Source organism: Polypterus senegalus, chromosome 5 (genome assembly GCF_016835505.1).
Source record: "Polypterus senegalus isolate Bchr_013 chromosome 5, ASM1683550v1, whole genome shotgun sequence".
NCBI classification, from domain to species: domain Eukaryota; kingdom Metazoa; phylum Chordata; class Cladistia; order Polypteriformes; family Polypteridae; genus Polypterus; species Polypterus senegalus.
Genome location: NC_053158.1, coordinates 31,275,742 through 31,294,030, shown reverse-complemented (window position 1 = coordinate 31,294,030; position 18,289 = coordinate 31,275,742). Strand labels below are relative to the sequence as shown.

General features: G+C 36.5%; 1 protein-coding gene across 2 annotated transcripts in view; it reads left to right on the top strand.

Annotated features, from left to right (window-relative positions):
- The window catches only part of trappc8 (trafficking protein particle complex subunit 8), a 122,373-nt gene extending 109,269 nt beyond the window's left edge, over positions 1-13,104 (top strand). For both annotated transcript variants that reach the window (XM_039754426.1, XM_039754427.1), the window contains 4 exons: positions 4,103-4,204; positions 7,051-7,196; positions 9,339-9,428; positions 12,100-13,104. In XM_039754426.1, coding sequence (XP_039610360.1) covers positions 4,103-4,204; positions 7,051-7,196; positions 9,339-9,428; positions 12,100-12,334 — 573 coding nt within the window. In that variant the 3' untranslated portion in view covers positions 12,335-13,104. The remainder of the gene's footprint in view (positions 1-4,102; positions 4,205-7,050; positions 7,197-9,338; positions 9,429-12,099) is intronic.
- Positions 13,105-18,289: the final 5,185 nt, after the last annotated feature.

Sequence of the window (18,289 nt, the reverse complement as noted above, 5' to 3'; positions counted from 1 at the left end):
AGTTGTGAATAAGTATTGTCTTTAATTATACCCTAAGAATATATAGTTTTGAAAAATATACAACTATGCGCCACGTAATGTCCATTTGGGTGACATCTGTCCGCGTATGTTCATGCTCCTATACGGTGGGTTTTTTTTTTTTGTTCTTTACTTCACCGTATACAATTTCTTGTATTAAGAATTTGTTAGTTTTCGAATACCCCTTGAGGTCAGAGCGCAGGGTCAGCCATTGTACAGCGCCCCTGGAGCAATTGCAGGTTATGGGTCTTGCTCAAGGGCCCAGCAGAGTAGGATCTCTTTTGGCAGTGACGTGGATTTGAACCGGCAACCTTCTGGATTCCAGCACAGATCCTTAGCCTCAGAGCCACCACTCCGCCCCTATTTAAAACTACTATTTTAATTTTTTTTTAATTAATACAAATAATAAAAAAATTTAAAAAAAATACTTTTTTTAATTTTTGAAGGTTATAGTGGAGTTTAGAAAACTGTCCCTAGCGGACGTAACAGGAGGCAGCAAATGCAACAGACTCCTCTACGCATCATGTGTATTTTGTATCTGTCATTATTTTAATCTGGAGTTTCCCTACTTCCCCAAAAAGAAAAAGAAAAAATAACCATATAATGTATGCTTTGATTCAAAGGCAGAATTACCAATTTTTATGTTTCTGAAGCACTGTAGTGTTATCTGTCTGTATTTAGTCAAAACAGGCACACCACAGCATCCCATATTGCTTTGCTAAGTACTGTATATAATATTATGTTTTCATAATTTCATAATGTCCTATTTCACACAACTTACTAATGCCAGCATTAAGTGGCACATACCTGTACTTTGCCTGCTGCCACAGCAACCCTCACCAGGAAAATGTTTTGGTCCTTTATATGAAGAATTATGAATATTGTCTTGCAATCTTTAGAAATATCATAATCTAAAAGGATTTCACTTAAGAACAAGTAGTTCCATGTACTCCATGACATCACTCTAGCAAGTGATAAGGTGATAACAAGAAGTTTCATTCAGCTTTATTGATGAATTCACTAACTATGTGTCTTCTGTGTACAACTGAAAATATTACTGTTCTGAATGACTTTCACTAATACCAACCCTGGACCAAAAGAATTGGCCCCCACGGTTGTCCCAAGCATGTTTTTATATTTTAGATAGATAGAACATTATTTGTCCACAGGGGGGAATTTTGGCTTTTTACAGAAACTCTTTAAATAAGTACAAAAAATAGGTAAATAAATATAAAGACACACATTCTGGTCTGAATACATAACAGAATGATTAAACAGAAAGAACATTTCTGACTTGACTGTCAGACATATTGTGGTCGGTATAAAGAAGCTCCAGTAGTGTTTCTTGACACACTTCTGCTGAATAATTTGTAGGCTGAAAATCCTAAGTGTTAGTGTGTGAGAGGGGAGGTGGTGCATTGTTCATAATGGCTGTCATTTTTGTTATAATTCCCTCCTTTGTCATTACCTCCAGAAGGACAAGAGTGTACCCTAGAACTGAGCCTTTTAATTAGCTTGTTGATTTGGTGGGCCTCTCTTGAAGTGATGTTACCAACCCAGCACATCACAGTGTAGAAAATCGCACTGGCCATCACAGAGTTATAAAAGATGTGAAGGATGTCACTTTCCACATTAAAGGAACATAGTCTCCTAAGAAAAAAGAGCCTGTTCTGCCCTTTCTTATATAGTAGTTCTGTGTTCTGAAACCAGTCCAATCTGTCATTAATGAGCACACTCAAGTACTTGTAGAAATAGACCACCCACCTCTACATCTAGTGCTTGAATAGTGACCAGACATAAAGGCTGTTTGGGGCAGCGAAATTCAATAACCATTTACTTGGTTTTGCTGATATTAACATGCAGACAATTAACCACTGCTACCATACAGCTTCAGCTACTGTACATACCTAATGTTTAATTCTCATTACAATTAATGCCTGTCTGAAATTTTCATGGTTTGTATGTAACGATAATTTCGGATAGGTACTGTAAATGGGGCCTTGGCCATTTAAAGTTTTATGTGCATGAACGAGGATTTTAAAATCTGCTCTAAGCCTAACTGGAAGCCAGTGTAAATATGCAAGAAGAGGAGATTATATTCTAGTATGTGTGGATGTCTTGTGAGTACGTTGTAGCTTTCTTGTAGAGACAGACATTTTTGGTTGCAGTTTCACTTTAAGTAAAGCACCAAAGCAGACCAGTGACGTAAACAGTTTCCACCATATTTATATGTATGCATGCATTCATTTTCTGATGTTAAATGTTCTAAAGGTCTTAGTGACCAGAGCGTTTAACTTTGGTCTCATCTGACAGACAGCTTTGTTATGGCATGGATGTCCTGTTACTGACAAGTCTTAAGAAACACTGGGTAATTATTATAATTATATCTTGTACTATTTTTAATGGTTAGTTGCTCTTATAGATATATACAGAATAAATATGTGAATATCTCAAAGAAATCTCAGGTTTAGTGATTTAACCCTGGATGATCACACACCTCTAATGGCACTCCCATACAGTCAGCATTAGAGTTAAATGTGCTTACTCAGGTACTTTTATTATTCTCTGCAAACTGGTTCAGCAAGATCATCTGATTTGAAATGCCACTTGCATGTCTTTATGTATTTTTGCAATATTGAAAGGATTCTTCTATATATTTTTAAGCCTTTCACCCTGGATATTTAATTTTTCTTCCATAATGAAGCTGAAGTGAAATAGTATTCTATGTATACATACAGTAGTGTACACAAACAACACTTACTGAAATGTGTATCAACTATTAACTTGTTAGTTATTGATCTACTGCTTTTTTTCCTTCCACAGTTTTTACAAAACATTATTAACTACAGTATATTTCGGCAGGCAGTGTGCTGTGTAGTTTAAGACTTTGTACTTCAAAACCTTGAGGTTGTGGGTTCATATCCTGCTGCTGACACTGTGTGACCATGAACAGGTTACTTCACCTGCCTGTGCTCCATTGGCAAACAAAAGAAATGTAACCAATTGTATTTATGTCATATGTTGCCTTCAATAAAGGCGTCAGCCAAATAAGTTAATAATAATAATAATGTAAAAGTATTTCTACTGTAAAGATAATATTAGCCTGCACATACAAGCCTCATGTGAAGGTTAGGTGGATTGAATGGTATTTGATGCACATCTTGCATTCAGTCCATTTTCAGTGTTGGCCAACTATAAAATCATAGTTTAATACATGTACTATTGTACATTTTAGAAATGCACCAGTGTCAATGATTTACATCTAAAAATAAGTTTTAGCAAAGTCAGTAACTACCCTCATATTTACAAGTTAATTTGTTGCAGTGAAATCCTTCAGTCATTCTAACCCTTCATAACCTCTGAAAGGGAACTAAGCACCCCTACTTTGGATCTGATCAAATTTAACTTTGTTTTTGAATTTTTTGATAATTGTTGCTGTAGTTTTGAGTGTTTGAATTTTATTATTGTTTTGAAATAATTTATATATCTTATTTCTATTCATTTACTTTGATTTAACCTTTATTGGGTTTAAACTAGTGTCACAAAAATTGGATAAAATAATTTGCCGAACTTAATAATTCATTTTTCTATCAGACTCCTTCAGTACTCAAACATCCCTGAGCTGATTCCTTTAGCTACATATTCGTGCTATTTTGCTTAATTATGTCCATAGCTGTTAGAATAAATCAGCATTTACTGATAATTTTGGACTGTTAGTGAAAGTAAGAACTACCTCACAAAGTATCCTGGTATGAAATCAGACTTTGAACCCAGGCATTGTTAGTGGCAGTACTGTGCCAGTGCAAGAGTTTTATGTTTTTTGTAAATTTACTCCAATGCTGTTATTCATGCCTTTTCATTAGGAAAGTTATTATGATTAACTGAATTTTGCTAATCTGACAATTAGGTAGGAAATTGTATAGCAATGAAAATACTCTAAATTCTCCTTGTAATCACTATTTCTAGGGAGTTTTGTTTGGATTAACATTTTCAGTTAACAGAAAAATGTACTGGTCATCTTTGTGTTACCTGGGTAAGAAAACTATTAATATGGATCTCCATTTTTGTTGTTTCTTTTTTTTAGGCTTATGTCGTTGAAGATAACAAACAACTTATCTTGGAAGGTCAGCTCCATGTCAATCTCCAGGCAATTGGAAAAGAAGCTTGCTCAGTATATCAAAAACAGGTATAGTTTGAAGGATGTTTTCTTTTTCTAATTATTATGTGTAATATATAAGCATATTGGTTTGTGAAACTGAAACTTTCCACCAGTAGACTGTGTGGCAGCTAGCCCAAGAATGCATCCAATTAAAATAAACTTATTTTCACCATTGAAAAGATTCTTGATACAAATCTATCACACTAGTCCTGGCTGTCCATTTCCTTAAGGCGCATTACATGCTTCAGCTCTGTAAACTTGGCAACAAGTACAGAAGGCAGCACAGTGCGTCTTCAACCACATATTAAGATGTCGGATTCACTTTGACAGTATTAGCTTCAATCATGAAAAAAAGTGAAATCCTAGCTGTTATAAAGTCTTGTGTTTTATTCATCGAAAAACCAACTTGTAAAAATCACGTGCCAGTCTCTTGAAATTCTCCTTCTGGCATGTTTTGTAGTGACTATACATACTGAAGTTTTGGCAAGGTTGTTATACTCATAAATCACAGTGCAGAGAGTGGTGACAAGTTGATTAGCACTGTACTCTGTACACATGACAGTAATGACCCTCTAAAGGGTGGAGGCTGTAATGTTTCCGTTTATTAATTATAGATTGTATCGTTTCTGAAGCCACTCAACTACTTTTATTGAAAGTCATCTGGAAAATGTAATCCCCTCACATCTACGCCCCTCCCACAAATTTATTTTACATGCAGCATTGCCACTTCCCTCATGATTTATAGATCATGCTGAAGGTAGCAACAGAGCTTTGGAAAAATTGATGCTAGTTAGTGTATTGGTCAGCTTCATGAAAGACCGTCACAAGACAAATCAGACCTACGGCAAAAATATTAGACTTGTAGATCATACTGTACTTGGTGGAATGGCAGATAATCTTGTGAATGATTACAGCTCGATCTGGACATAAAAAGAGTACAATATGGATACATAATGGTAAGTTTGAAACTTGAAAGATTAGACAGAGTTAAGAAACAGTAATGAAGGCTTATAGAGTATTAGGTTATATAACAGTTTTGACTGCAAGGATTTTTGAACATTTTCACCTGCCTAGTTTGTGGCACAGCATGACCATTCACTCATCCATCCAGTTCACAGCCTCTACATTCTGAATTTTAGTGGTACGGGAAGACATAACAATCTTCTGTTGTTTTGGAACAGTCTTTTGAGGTTATTTCTTAGTGTTTGTGTATTAGTTCGTAAGAGTCTGTTCTGATTGTTTAGTAAGTGAATTCAGCTTCATTTCAGTTGTGGATATTCCTTGTATACCGTGCTTATTTTGCATTAACCTGATTAAACACACAGATGAGAATCCATAGGATTTATGGAGCTAGTGATGCACAGGTGGCATGAAAGGTGCTGTTCTGAGCAGCACAGTATGTTAAATTACAAGACGGAGTGCATGGTGATGAGAGCTTGCAAAGCAGTGATTACCCTGAGAAGGTTTAGGCATTTCACTAGGTGTCTTCCAGGCTCAATAGCAGGAGTTAGACCGGGTCACATTCATTAAAAAGCTAATAAACGGCCTTACCAAGGACTAGTAGCTGTTGCCTGTGCCTGTGTGGCAGTACTTCATCTGCCACACCTTGTGTTGTTTCAATGCATTGTATCTATTAAAGAAGGTTAACTGTTTGAGGAAGTGAAAAATACGCTTATATTACATTTTGTTTGCAAAGATCTTAATTGAATGAAATATCAATTAATTAAAATGAATATGAGTGATTTTACCCAATGCCAATACCAAATTTTAATATGGCATATTCGTTGTTACTGCATTGAATATTGGGACTGAAAACAAAGTAAATACTTGGATAGTTACAGTAGCTCTGTTTCAACCACAATATTACTGCTCCTGAGAGAAGTTTGAATGTTACTTCTCGGTGAATCAACAAAAGTTATGTGAGTATGTACAACCACTGTGGATTTTCAAAGAAAAATAACTTTAAAAACTGAGATTGCTCTTTTGGAGTGATGATTTTTCTGGTTCTTCTTGTTCCTCTATTACACGAGTGAGTTGAGGTTTGAATAAGGGAGCCTCTCTGTTAAAATGAGTTTTTTTGTGCTATGATGGTTAGGAGTTTGCCGCTGAGGTTTGGGGTGGTGTATTCCTTGCCCAAAGAGCATTTGGTCTATGAGAATTTTGCTCCAGATCACTTCTATTTGATGACCACTATTATAAAAGCACTGTATGAGAAATGATTTCATACAAATGTTTACATACAAATATTGTTCATTTTTGGTAAGGATAGGCACATTGTAATATGTAAATTCCTACTTGCTCATTGGATCGAAATATGTCAGGTATAGTGCTGAAGACCCTACCTAGTACACCACTATCAGGTACTTGGATATCTTGGTCCATGTCCTATATATGCGAAGTAAAAACTTTATTTTACTGTGGCAATATATAGCCTTAAAGTGGACAATTCTGTCTGTACCATGTGGAACTGAATATATTAATTTGACTTTTATAGCAATAATTTGAGAATATAAATGAACACCCAGCTGTCCTGGTAAACTGAGCTTTGACTTATCTGTTCTTGTTAATGCCTTTAAATGTAAACCTGTGGTACCTTTAGACAGCTCTCACCATCTTTTCTGCCACCTATAAGCCTGTTATTGACAACAGGAGTTCTTATGGGGGTTGTTGTATGAATATTATGTTCTATAATATTTTTTTCTTCTCTTAAGCTTTCTGTCACTTTAATTTCTCTTTGAGACAAATACAATATTTCTAATATAATGAAATTGAATTGTATTTTTTTATTTATATTTACATTTTAAATCATTTGGAAAACATAAATATAATAACCCCTGTCTGAACATTAGACATTCATTTTGTTATTATCATAGGAAGCGCAGGAAATGGTTTTGTTGAAGTTCATCCGACCAGAAATACCACCTCTGCCAGCAAGACCATCAGTAGAGCAACTTTCTTGCCTAATCAAAACCAGTCTTCATTACCCAGAGTCTTACGATCATCATTTTCTACAAAAGAGGTAGGTAAAAACCATATGCCAGAGAATTTCATATATCCATACACCTTGTAACTTCAAGCTAATGTTCAGGCAGTGTTAAAAATTACATTTACCAATTAGTGTCAGACTTAATTTCTTCACTTATTTAAATTAACATCATTTGTAATCATTGAAAAATAAAGACCAGTAAAGGCACAATCTGAAGCTTTTCCATAATGCTGTTTCTTTTTTGATTCAATGTTTGATTGGTATTCAGTTAAGTCATAAATTAAAATTAAAAAAGTAAAAAAATGCCTCCTAATTGGAACGTGTCTCTAACGGAACATAAAATCTGCAAGATACAAGAATGTGAAATGAACTGATGGAGTGGCCAAAAACAAAGATGCAAGGCAAAAAAGTAAACTTCAAAGAAATAAAAGACAGTAGAGGCAAAATGTTTCAACTGAACTGAAAACTTCAAAGAAATAAAACAAAATGTTATAGAGAGCATTCTAAGGAAAATAAAGACTAAGGGTTTCAAGTGAACTGCAAATGAGGAAGATAAAAGGGTTGTGCTAGAAATCTTAAAGCAAGTGACTAAAAAGTCTTCAACTAGGAAAGGTTTACTTAAAAATGTAACAGAAGCAAAGTCATTGATAATTAAAAGAAAATGCATTTGATAATGATGCTTAGCTGAAACAAAACATTAGCACCTAACGGTATACTCTAATGAAGAACAAGTAAATACAGTCCATTTAAGAAAGGTAAGGACGTGGACTGAAAAGGACTGGTGACAAAAATGTTGAAGGTCTTGAAGTTAAATGGCAGATAGAGCTGTACACTTTGAAAAGGAAAAGTGAAGACTGCAGCAAATTGGAAAATTGTGGTCATTGCAGCATACAAAGGAAAGGGTGAGTTTGAGTGATTAAGATTAAGGAGTATGTTGTGAATCTCATCAAGAGAATGTTAAAGGAAAACAATAAGCAGTAGATGTGATTTATCTGATAATGCATACTGTGGAAAAGTATATGAAGGTAGTGAGTGAGTTGATGTGCCAAGAGCACAAATCTTGGTATGGATGCCAGATGTGGACAGTGAAATGTCTGAGTCAAAGGACTGGCAATGGTTGGTACTTTATTCGAATGAAATTAAAGAAGGAAGCTGGATTATGAGTAAAAATGCCTAAATTGAAAAGCGATTTAGAGGCAGCACTGCTAGTCATGAATATTTCTGTGTTTTGCCACTTTATAGTGACTTGTTAATATTTGTGAGTGGGGCAGAGCCTTCAACTGAAAACAAAATAACAAATGAAAATCTGTAAAGGCAGTTTTAGAACAAACTTGAGGCTGAACTATTGCTCAAATCAAGAGATGGTGACAATGATGTGAAGTGGTTGTCAAACATTGACATGGATAGTAAAACAGATACATATAGCATTGTACAACTGGACCACCGTAATATGCCTGGTGCCTTTGGATGTGTGAAGCTTCATCATGATATGACAGTAGCTATGTGGCAAAAATCTAAATTATTGCGATCAAGTATAAAGACAAGGAAAAATACTAAGCTAACACCTCCTAGGTACTGTTCACAATGCAGCAACTGTCAATGTTTGTGTCAGGGAAAATGTGGAAGTCACTACACCTTGAACTAAGGTAGCCTACATGAACACAGTATGCGCTCATGAGGATCAGGTAGTGACATTTGCAAGCAAAAAAAAAAAAAAAAGAAGAAAAATGTGCAAAGAAAACACACTTCAATGAACAGCCTTTGTCAAATCACAGTGTGGCTCATCGTTTTTAAATACTCAACCGCCAAAACTTAAAGGTGTATGTATATATTTCATTAATACTTATTTTATTAATACAATATCATGTCTATATAAGATATCTGCCTTAGGGGGTCTGCATGGATCTGTTCCAACAGGATTGGTTGCAAGGCAGGAACCAAAGAAAATTTCAAGAACAACTCACAGAACATGCATTTCACAGAGCAGCATAAGAACTTCTGTAAACTCCAGTCAGTGTTACTATTCTTCAGACATTTGTGTTGATGACGACTAAAGAATCACTTTAAGTTATACTAATGTCTGAAAGATTTACACCTTTAAACCACTTTTAAGTATTCGATTATTTACAAATCCAAATTAGTTTTTGAGTTATTTTGTTATTCTTTCTTTTGCAGTCTGTGTGTGGTTCCTGTAACTCTTATGCTTACAAACTGTTCTCATGGTGAAGTTGATGTGATAATTGATTTGCGTCACAAATCCACAAGGTATGGGGAATTAATTACATTTTTAACCATTCTTAATATTTTTGTTAATTTCTGTTTGTTTTCAGTTTTGTGTATAGCTTCGTAAAAACATTTTAGATTTTCAGCTTTACATACTTTTGATGTTACATATTATTAGCTTTTCATTCAAATTACAGTAATAAGTAAAATGATTGTCAGTAAACAGTGGTTATCATTTTGTAAATGAAGTAGTGTCCAATTGTGATGTTACATAAACATAATGATCTAATGATGCAGTGATCATGTATGGTTGCACCAACAATAGCATTAACCAGCTTCACCACATAAAAAGTACACTGTCCCTGTATGCTGTCTTGTAATAAATTAAAATGTGCAAAATGCTAACAATTCTGCTTTTCTTCAGTATGGTCAGTCTGTGCTGAGTGTAGGATGTTTGGATATTTGATCCTGGGATGCACAGCAGCCAGGCATTTTGTCTGTACCAACTACAGTGGAGTTTTCAGAAATCTAAAATTAAACTGCGTATACTTGACACTTACAAATGCACATCTCTTAACCAAGGTGTGCCATGGGTTCTTTCGCCTGGTGGTCAGGGCCAGGCACTGTTGCAGTATGCAAGAAATCCAGGATTAAATGAGAGGTCCCTTGCCAGATTCCCTCAGATAGTTTCAGTAATCACCTTCTGCCTGGAAAAGCAACGTCCTGCTTTGTCTGCAGCCATATTCAGTGTTAGCTGCCCATACCTGAGTTGAAAAGAGCCTTTCTTGTAGTGCTCGTCTACAGTGATGTGAGACACCAATGACAGGGAGATTATGGTCGAAATTCTAGTAGGCAGTGATGATTTTGTTTCCTGAACACTTTTGGGTGTATCTTACGAACTTTAGCCTGCTGTTCACAGAATCACCTGTAAATGTTCCTGTCATGCACTATTTAATTATAATCCCCTATTTTTGTGATTTTCTTTCACATTGTTAAGAGTACATATACAGTACAACAACTACAACTGGAACATCTGCGCTGATGTGATAAGGAATACAGCGTAGGTATGCTAAGTACTGCTGTATCATTTGCAATGGGACAGCCATGCTAAAGAGTCTCATTACATTAAAATGAACTATGCACTCTGTAAGGGTAGAAATGTATGGCACATAAACCACTTGTTGAATCCCAAAAGGATATTTTTGCTTCCTCTTCATATCATCCTTCATGAAAAAAAAAAATTGTGAAACTGATGACCAAAGAAGGTGAAGGATTCTGATATTTGAGACAAAAAATAACTGATGCAAAGATTAAGGAAGACATTTTTGTTGGTCCACAAATTAAAACATCATTAATGACAAGTGGTTTGAAGAACTGCTAGTGGGGATAGAGGAAATCACATGGAAAGCATTCAGCAACATTGTTAAAGAATTGTCTTGTCAACTACAGAGCACCAAACTACGTCCAGCTGGTTGACAACGTGCTACAAGCATACTAAACCATAAAGTGCACAATGACACTGAAGATTCATTTTCTACATTCACACTTGGACTTCTTCCCTGCTGGTCTTGGTGCAGTCAGTGATAAACTTGGCCAAAGGTTTCACCAGGACATTGCAGTGATGGAAAAGCGGTATCAGGGCAAGTGGAAATCCATCAGTGTTAGACACTGAAACAAGAAGCATCAGAGCCCAAGTATAAATGAGAGTCGGCAGCAAAATGTTTTTAGCTCAGTTGAACTAATACAGTGTGTCAGCATCAGTAAAGCACACTAAATTCAATACAAGTTGATTTCAGGTATTTGTAAATTCCTACATGATACAGTCCACTTGAAATTATATTAGTGTTCAGCTTGAAGATGTCTATCATAATCACTGAAAATTTTCAGAAAGCAGAAATTTCAAAAATTTGCAGTCCAATGTACTTGTAGTTAAAAGGAAATGCAGTTACTGAGTCAGTAGCTGTAATTGGTTTTTCAAAAGCTGTGCTGCTTGTTTGATCATTTTATTTATTAAATCAAACAAATTAGTGTTATTTGTTCACAGATTTTCCCTCGATGATTATTGTAACCTATGTTGTAATACTCCGTGTTAAAATCAAGCAAACACTCACAAGATCACAAAAAGATCAAACATTTTTTTTTTGCAGAACTGTTACATGTGTTATTTTGGCAACTGTCTTCCATTATCAGTTGTGCTTTAACACATTTAGTTTTCACTCTTTAATGAAATGTGGCATCTGAAATAAGAAATGTGAATAACCCACATAAGTAACTACGTCATTAAGCAAATTACTTGGGTTGCTGTGAGCACGCTAGTTGCTTTTGTGCTCCTTAATACTTTTATGGCCTTCTGCCTTAGCTACATCTGCAACAAAGATTTTTTAAGAATACTTCACCATCCAGCAGTTTTTATGTAATATGAAAGTATAGACCTAATAATAAAAATACTGGACTGGCATCATATAGTGAGTTTTGTGTCTGCTTTATATCTATTGATGTTTCAGAAAAAGATAGGCAGGTGTTGCAAATGAAAGCCAGTGCCGGGCACGTTTGTTTATTTTGTGCAGTTTCTGTGCCCATCATGCCCTTTATGCACATACTGCAAAACTCTGGGTGCTTCCTGGTTATATGTTTTGTAATGACAGTCTTCTACCCAGGCCCTCCCTTGTATATATTATTTTATTATTTGTGTATTTATTATTTTTCTTTACAGCCCTGAAGCTCTAGAGGTCCATGGTTCTTTCACTTGGCTTGGACAGACTCAATACAAACTTCAGCTTAAAGCTCAGGAAATTCACAAACTTCAGCTCAAAGCCTGCTTCATCCATGCAGGAGTGTATAATCTGGGAACACCCCGAGTGTTTGCCAGACTGACTGACCAAGGCTCCATGTGTGAGACTAGCCAGCAGAACTCTATGCCAGCATTGATCATCGTTAATAGCATTTAAACTTGACAAGATACTGGAAACGACAAAACTTTTGTACTGCTAAATAATTCCTGCAACAGATATACTTGTAAAAATAATAGAACTTAAATAAACATAGCTATTTTATTGTCTATAATATCAAGCACTATGGACTTAAGTGTATATGTAAAATTTTTCTTAAATATTTATCTCATCTCTACTTAAGTTGACATTTTTAAAAAAAAAAAGGTTTGGAAATGTGCAACAATTGCAGTTTTTCTGCCACGAAAAAATGTTGTGCACTAATTCTTAAATTTATAGAGGTTTGGTTGTGGTTTAGGAATTAAAATGTAAATGTGACACTTGTCTGCCTGAAGAGTTAGCACAGGACTGCGGTGTCGTCGAGGACAGAAAGCATATGTTGTGCATGAGCTGAGTTGCTCTTTGCAAATGTGACCATTAAAGCAGCACTGCTGTATTTCCGTTGTTGCATATTGTTTTATCCTGTACTCAGATTTATGGGGGAGTGGTTGCTGTGATCAACCAGCCCTGCATTTTTAACAACCATATCAGAAAATACATCTGCTAGGAAGAACCAGCCTGAAGTTCCTCCTTAAGGTTTTACTTTTCTTTTGAATTCACAAGCACAGAATTTTAATTCTCTAAACAAATTATTTACTATCCTGTGTAATTATAACATTTCATTTACTTTGCTGTTATTTAAATGTACCTACATAAATTTGAATTGATGCTTTTCAGAAGAGGATGTATTATATTTATAACAAATGTGCTGTAAATAGAATAAAAAATAACCAGTAGCTGTTGTAGTTGGGAGCACTCCCCTTCTTTGCATGGTGCAATATGGTTTAAATAACTCATAAAGTAAAAGGCTAACAGTAATAGTTGGCAAAAAAAGGTCTAAACATGGTGCTAGTATTTGTTGTTGTAAAAACATGTTGATTTTAGAATTACTGCTACCTCACAGCTCCAGGAATCTTGTGTTGCTGGTCACCCTGTCACCGCGTGTAGACTTTGTTCATAGTAATGTCTGCGTACTCCTGATCCCCCCGCTAGATCAGCATGTTAGGCCAGTTGACCACTGTAAGGTAAGAGCGAGTGTGGATGTGTGTCAGAAGGTGCCTGGTGATGCACGGCCTCCCCTTTTTGGGTTTGGGCGTCCAAAGTGTTGCTCCTTAATACTTCAGAGATACACTTTGGCTGCATGTGCCCTTTGAATGAACAGCTTGAATTTAGATAATATACATATAAACAGTTGTTTATGTATTTCAACAATGGTGGAGGTGTAAAGGTAACTAAAATACTTGTGGTCATACAGCAAGCCATTGGTAACCTTGTGATTAGCTACTATTCAACATTAGGAGCTAGCATTTCTAGTTTCGCTCTTATCCTAATGCTGCATAGTCAGAATGTTCTGGACAGCAACCAACTGTCATGTATGGTGCCGTCGTGTGTAGAAAGCCTCTATGAACTCAGTGCAGCGTTATGTAGTCCGTCCTAATGAAGGTTTGTTATCAGGGTGAGCCGTTGTTCTGGATAGAACTGAAAGCTCTGGAATATCAGTAAGGTATTCTGCTTTATATATTTGGTTTGTTTTGCAAAGTTATGATATTGTAATGTGACAAAAGCCTACATGTGTCTTCAAATTTCTGTTTTCAGCACTTCAAGCAATAGTTTGTGTCTTTAATGTGACGCCTAAAATGTAACTTAAAACTCCACACCAAGAAAACCAGAGTCATCCACAAGTGAGATCCCAGTATGCATATGAATCTGTTTGGAACCTGAAAAGTCTGCACCGCTCTGCCTAACTTAGAATCAGAAGTCGTCTTTTCCAAAAGAACAACAAAGATTGCTAAAAGTTTGCAACTGAGAAAAGAGGTAAGAATGATGAAAGCATCAGAGTTCACACTTTGGTCTGCTTTGCAGTAATGGACCCCACCTTACTGTATGGCTGGCTATAAAATAGAAATTGCAAACAAGAAACACTTGAGAGTGTTGGAGACCGTGTCAGTTCCAATTATGTATATTTTTGTGTACATCATTTAAGTACAGATTTGTAATTTTAAGGCAGAACCAGTATGCAGTATTTATAAACAGGTAGTGTGTTGCAGTTCTCCTGATAAAGGTTAAATGTAATAAAATAAGGTAAGAGCTTTTTTTAGTTGGGGGCAAAGCACAGTGTTTGCCAAGCTGGTCCCTGGGCATCAAACAGTCGATCATATTGTATGAAAGTGCAGCTGATTTTAGTTGATTCATACTGTGCGCTGCTCCAGTGTTCCAAGGCAAAGCAGACACATTTCTGAAATTACTTCAGCAATGGTGTAAAATACCAGGTTGAGAAAGTGAATGAGGAAGGGTTAGTAACACCCAGTCCTGAGGATTTCTACATTTATAATTTGGACAAAGGAGATAAAAAGGTGCAGCAGGAGCAGCCCTCACCCGCAGCTCTGACAGGGGTAAACTGTTCTGAGGCAATGGCGTTTTCAGCCTTGTTTTAAAGGGTAAGACCAGTTGGAGATTCTTTATAATTTCTCTAGTGATGTTGTCTTAACCTATGGTAGTCAGTTTAGGCATTTATGTGTTCAGTGGGGTAAAAGAGGCATTCATGGCTGCAAACCTTCAGTGAAGGATTTTGCAGCTGGCCAAACTATTGTACAAAGAGAAGTTCATGTATTATGGTATCTTTGTTGTCACGTATGCAGGGTATACTGAAACTCTTACTAATCGGCATGCACGGTCATAATTTGCATTTGCACACCATAAGGCTAAATGTATATGGACACCCCTCCAAACTGTTACATTCATGTGTTTCAGCCACACTCATTGATAACAGGAGCATAAAGTGTAACACACAGACACGTAATCACTGGCAGTAGAATGGGTCGTACTGAAGAGCTTGGTCACTTTAAAGGTGGCACTGTCGTAGGATGTCACCTTTGACACAAGTCAGTATGTGACATTTCTGCTACTCTAGAACTGCCTTTGACCACTGTAGGTGCTTATTATTGTGAAGTGGAAGCATTGAGTAGCAAGAACAGCTATGAAGTTGCTAAAGTGTATAGCACATAAAAATCTCCTGTAATGTCTTAGATTACTCACAACAGAGTTCCAAACGGCCTGTGGAAACAACCTCAGGACAAGAAGTGTGCATCAGTAACTTCATGGAACTTACACTGGGGGATCCATGGCTTAGTAGCTGCATACAAATCCATGATCACTGAGTACAGTGACAAGCGTCAGTTGGAGTGGTGTAGAGCATGCCGCCATTGCACACTGGGATGATGAAACACACTTCACTATCCGGAAGTACAATACAGTAAACAGGCACGTGTTAGGAGGACTCTACCTTCTGGACTGCATCATGTCTACTATAAAGTTCTTGTTTTCAGGGTTTGGTTAAACTCCATATTAATGCCCATGGTTTTGAAATTAGATGTCCAACAAACTCATTTAGGTGTGATGGCCAGGTGTTCACAAACCTTTCGCCATGTAGTGTATCGTCCTAGCTGCCTATTTCTCCATTAGGTATGGGATGAAATACCTGACAGAGTTGGCCCTATGCTGGAGAACATGTGGTAATGTGAAAGCTAAAGGATAGTCAGCAAAACTAAGAATTAAGTCAAACTAGTTCATTATTTTTATATGTTGTTTACCCCATGTAGTTTATACTGATAGTCGAGAAAAAAATTTAATCTCATATTTTCATTGAGAATTTAGAAAACAAAAGAGTCTAAGCTGGAGAACAGCAAATAATTTTAAAAACATCCATGAAAAAAAATCTCCTGTTACTTGTGTTGCATAATCCATGTGTCAAGTCGTGCGGTCATAGGCTCACGACATCCGAAGCACATATTTTTATTAAAATATCACTAAATAAATCACTTTTGGAAAACACTTGTAAATGAAAATGGAATAGCTCAGCCTCACCCAATCATTTGAATTGAAGACCTGCCTTTTTGCCCCATTCATTGGTCAGGAGTCCAGCCCACTAACAGCTTATTCATTGGCTAACGCTGTGATTCACACAATATCAAAAAAAGCATTCATTGTAAAACTAAAGATTAAAAGTTAAGGAAAAGCAAGTGAAAACATTCTCGGGAAGAGGAGATGCCCCAGACTTGTGCATATCTGAGGTGCTTCAACATGCTGATGGTCCATTCACCTGCACAGTTTTACAGACAACTGCTGAATAATCTCAAGCAACTCCACTTGTGGTTCACTGCTCTAAATATAATTATGATGGCAGGCCGCCCTAGAATTCAAATACTCCTTCTTGTCTGAGCGTGTTCCATTTTTGTTTTTGTTGGTGTTTTTCAGAGGTGGTCTATTTAACAATATTTGTTAATATGATGCGTGTGTTTGGGATGTTGTGAGCACACGACTGGACCTTCTGACGTGTCGATTGTGTGATATGAGTAACGCAAGACTTCTTCATGGACTTTTTGTTATTGTTTGCTGTTGTTGCTGCACTGGTCACTACAGACACTGATTGTACTGCAACAGAAGATGTGTTATCTGTGTTCTGCATGAAAACATGACATTAACATTTTATCTCAGCCATCACTATAGATTACATGGGGTAAGCAACATATAAAAAACGTGATACCAAGCTGGGGATTTCCATTAAGAGCAAGTTAGTGGAGTGGAGGCTATGTGATGTCTGTATTTTGCATCTGTAACATTGTGGATGCAATCCCAGTTTCTCCAGTGGGTATCTGGTTAAGCAGAAGTATATTTAGGACAGGTGGCATAGTGGTAGTCACTGCCGCCTCACATATCCTGTATCCAGGGCTTCAGTCCCACAGATGATTCTCTGACTTTGATTTCAGCATCTCACAGCTTTGCACAGAATTAAGTAGGTTTGTGAAATGGATGGATGATTAAAATAAATTCAAACTACTCCTAAGCATAAGAACCAAAGTAATGCTTCAAATGTGAAGAGACCGTTCAGTCCATCAAGCTTGTTTGATCAGCTCAAAGCTATGTTCTCCAAAGATCTCCTCCAGATACTTTTAAAAGTTACCAAGGTTTCTACTTCAACTATGTGCCTCAGTAATTTCCTGATTTTTTTGTTGGAAGTAGTGTTTCCAGGCATCTAATTTTAAACGCAGTTCTCTTTGAATGTCTGTCATTAATTCCTAGCAAGGATTTCCATTTGGGAAAGGGCCATGGCCAGAAAACTCAAACTCTGCTATTATTTTCTCATTGAGCCTTTTTTTTTGTGCATTTTACTCAGTGCCTTGATAAGATTACCCTGCTGGACGTGGGCTTTATGTCATGAAGGAATTTAGCTGTGGTGCTTGCGGCATTGATCTTTGTAGCACTCTCAGTGATGTTACTGGGACAAGACATAAACAAGAGAAACAGACTGAAAAAATGAAGGGAACTAAACAAAAAAACAAAAAAAAAACAGAGTTAATTGGGGCAAAAGTTGACCTCAAAATAAAAATTCATTGAGAGAACTCTGATCCGTATCTAAAAGTGTGCCGGTGCAAAATTCATAAAAGAGAGAGTGAAAACATTGTTTTTTGAGTTACTATTATTTGAAAAATAATAAAACATGCTACATTAGAGCACTTTTAAAATTTACAGTCAAAAAACATTACTGGTGCAGCTGTTGATGCCTTTGACAACTTTAAAGATTTGAGAAGGAAAAAAAGTTTACTCCACACTGTGGAAATGACCTAAAAAAAATTCTGACAATCAACTTGAGGCAAAAATGTCCTCCTTAAAATTAATTTTGAGTGGCGCTGCCAAATGATTTCATTTTAAATGGCTGCCTTCCTACTTGGCTTAAAGGTTCCAGTCGCTTACTGCTACTTTCGTCCTTTGTTAGTGTATTCGCTTCTTTCCCTTCTTGCTACTCTATGTTTTGTGGCTCATAATCAGTGTGGAAAATGTAACGTGATCTGAGAAAACCTGAGGCACAGCTGCCTTTTTGAGTAAATTGTGACTCGTGGTACTGAGCTTGTTTTAGAT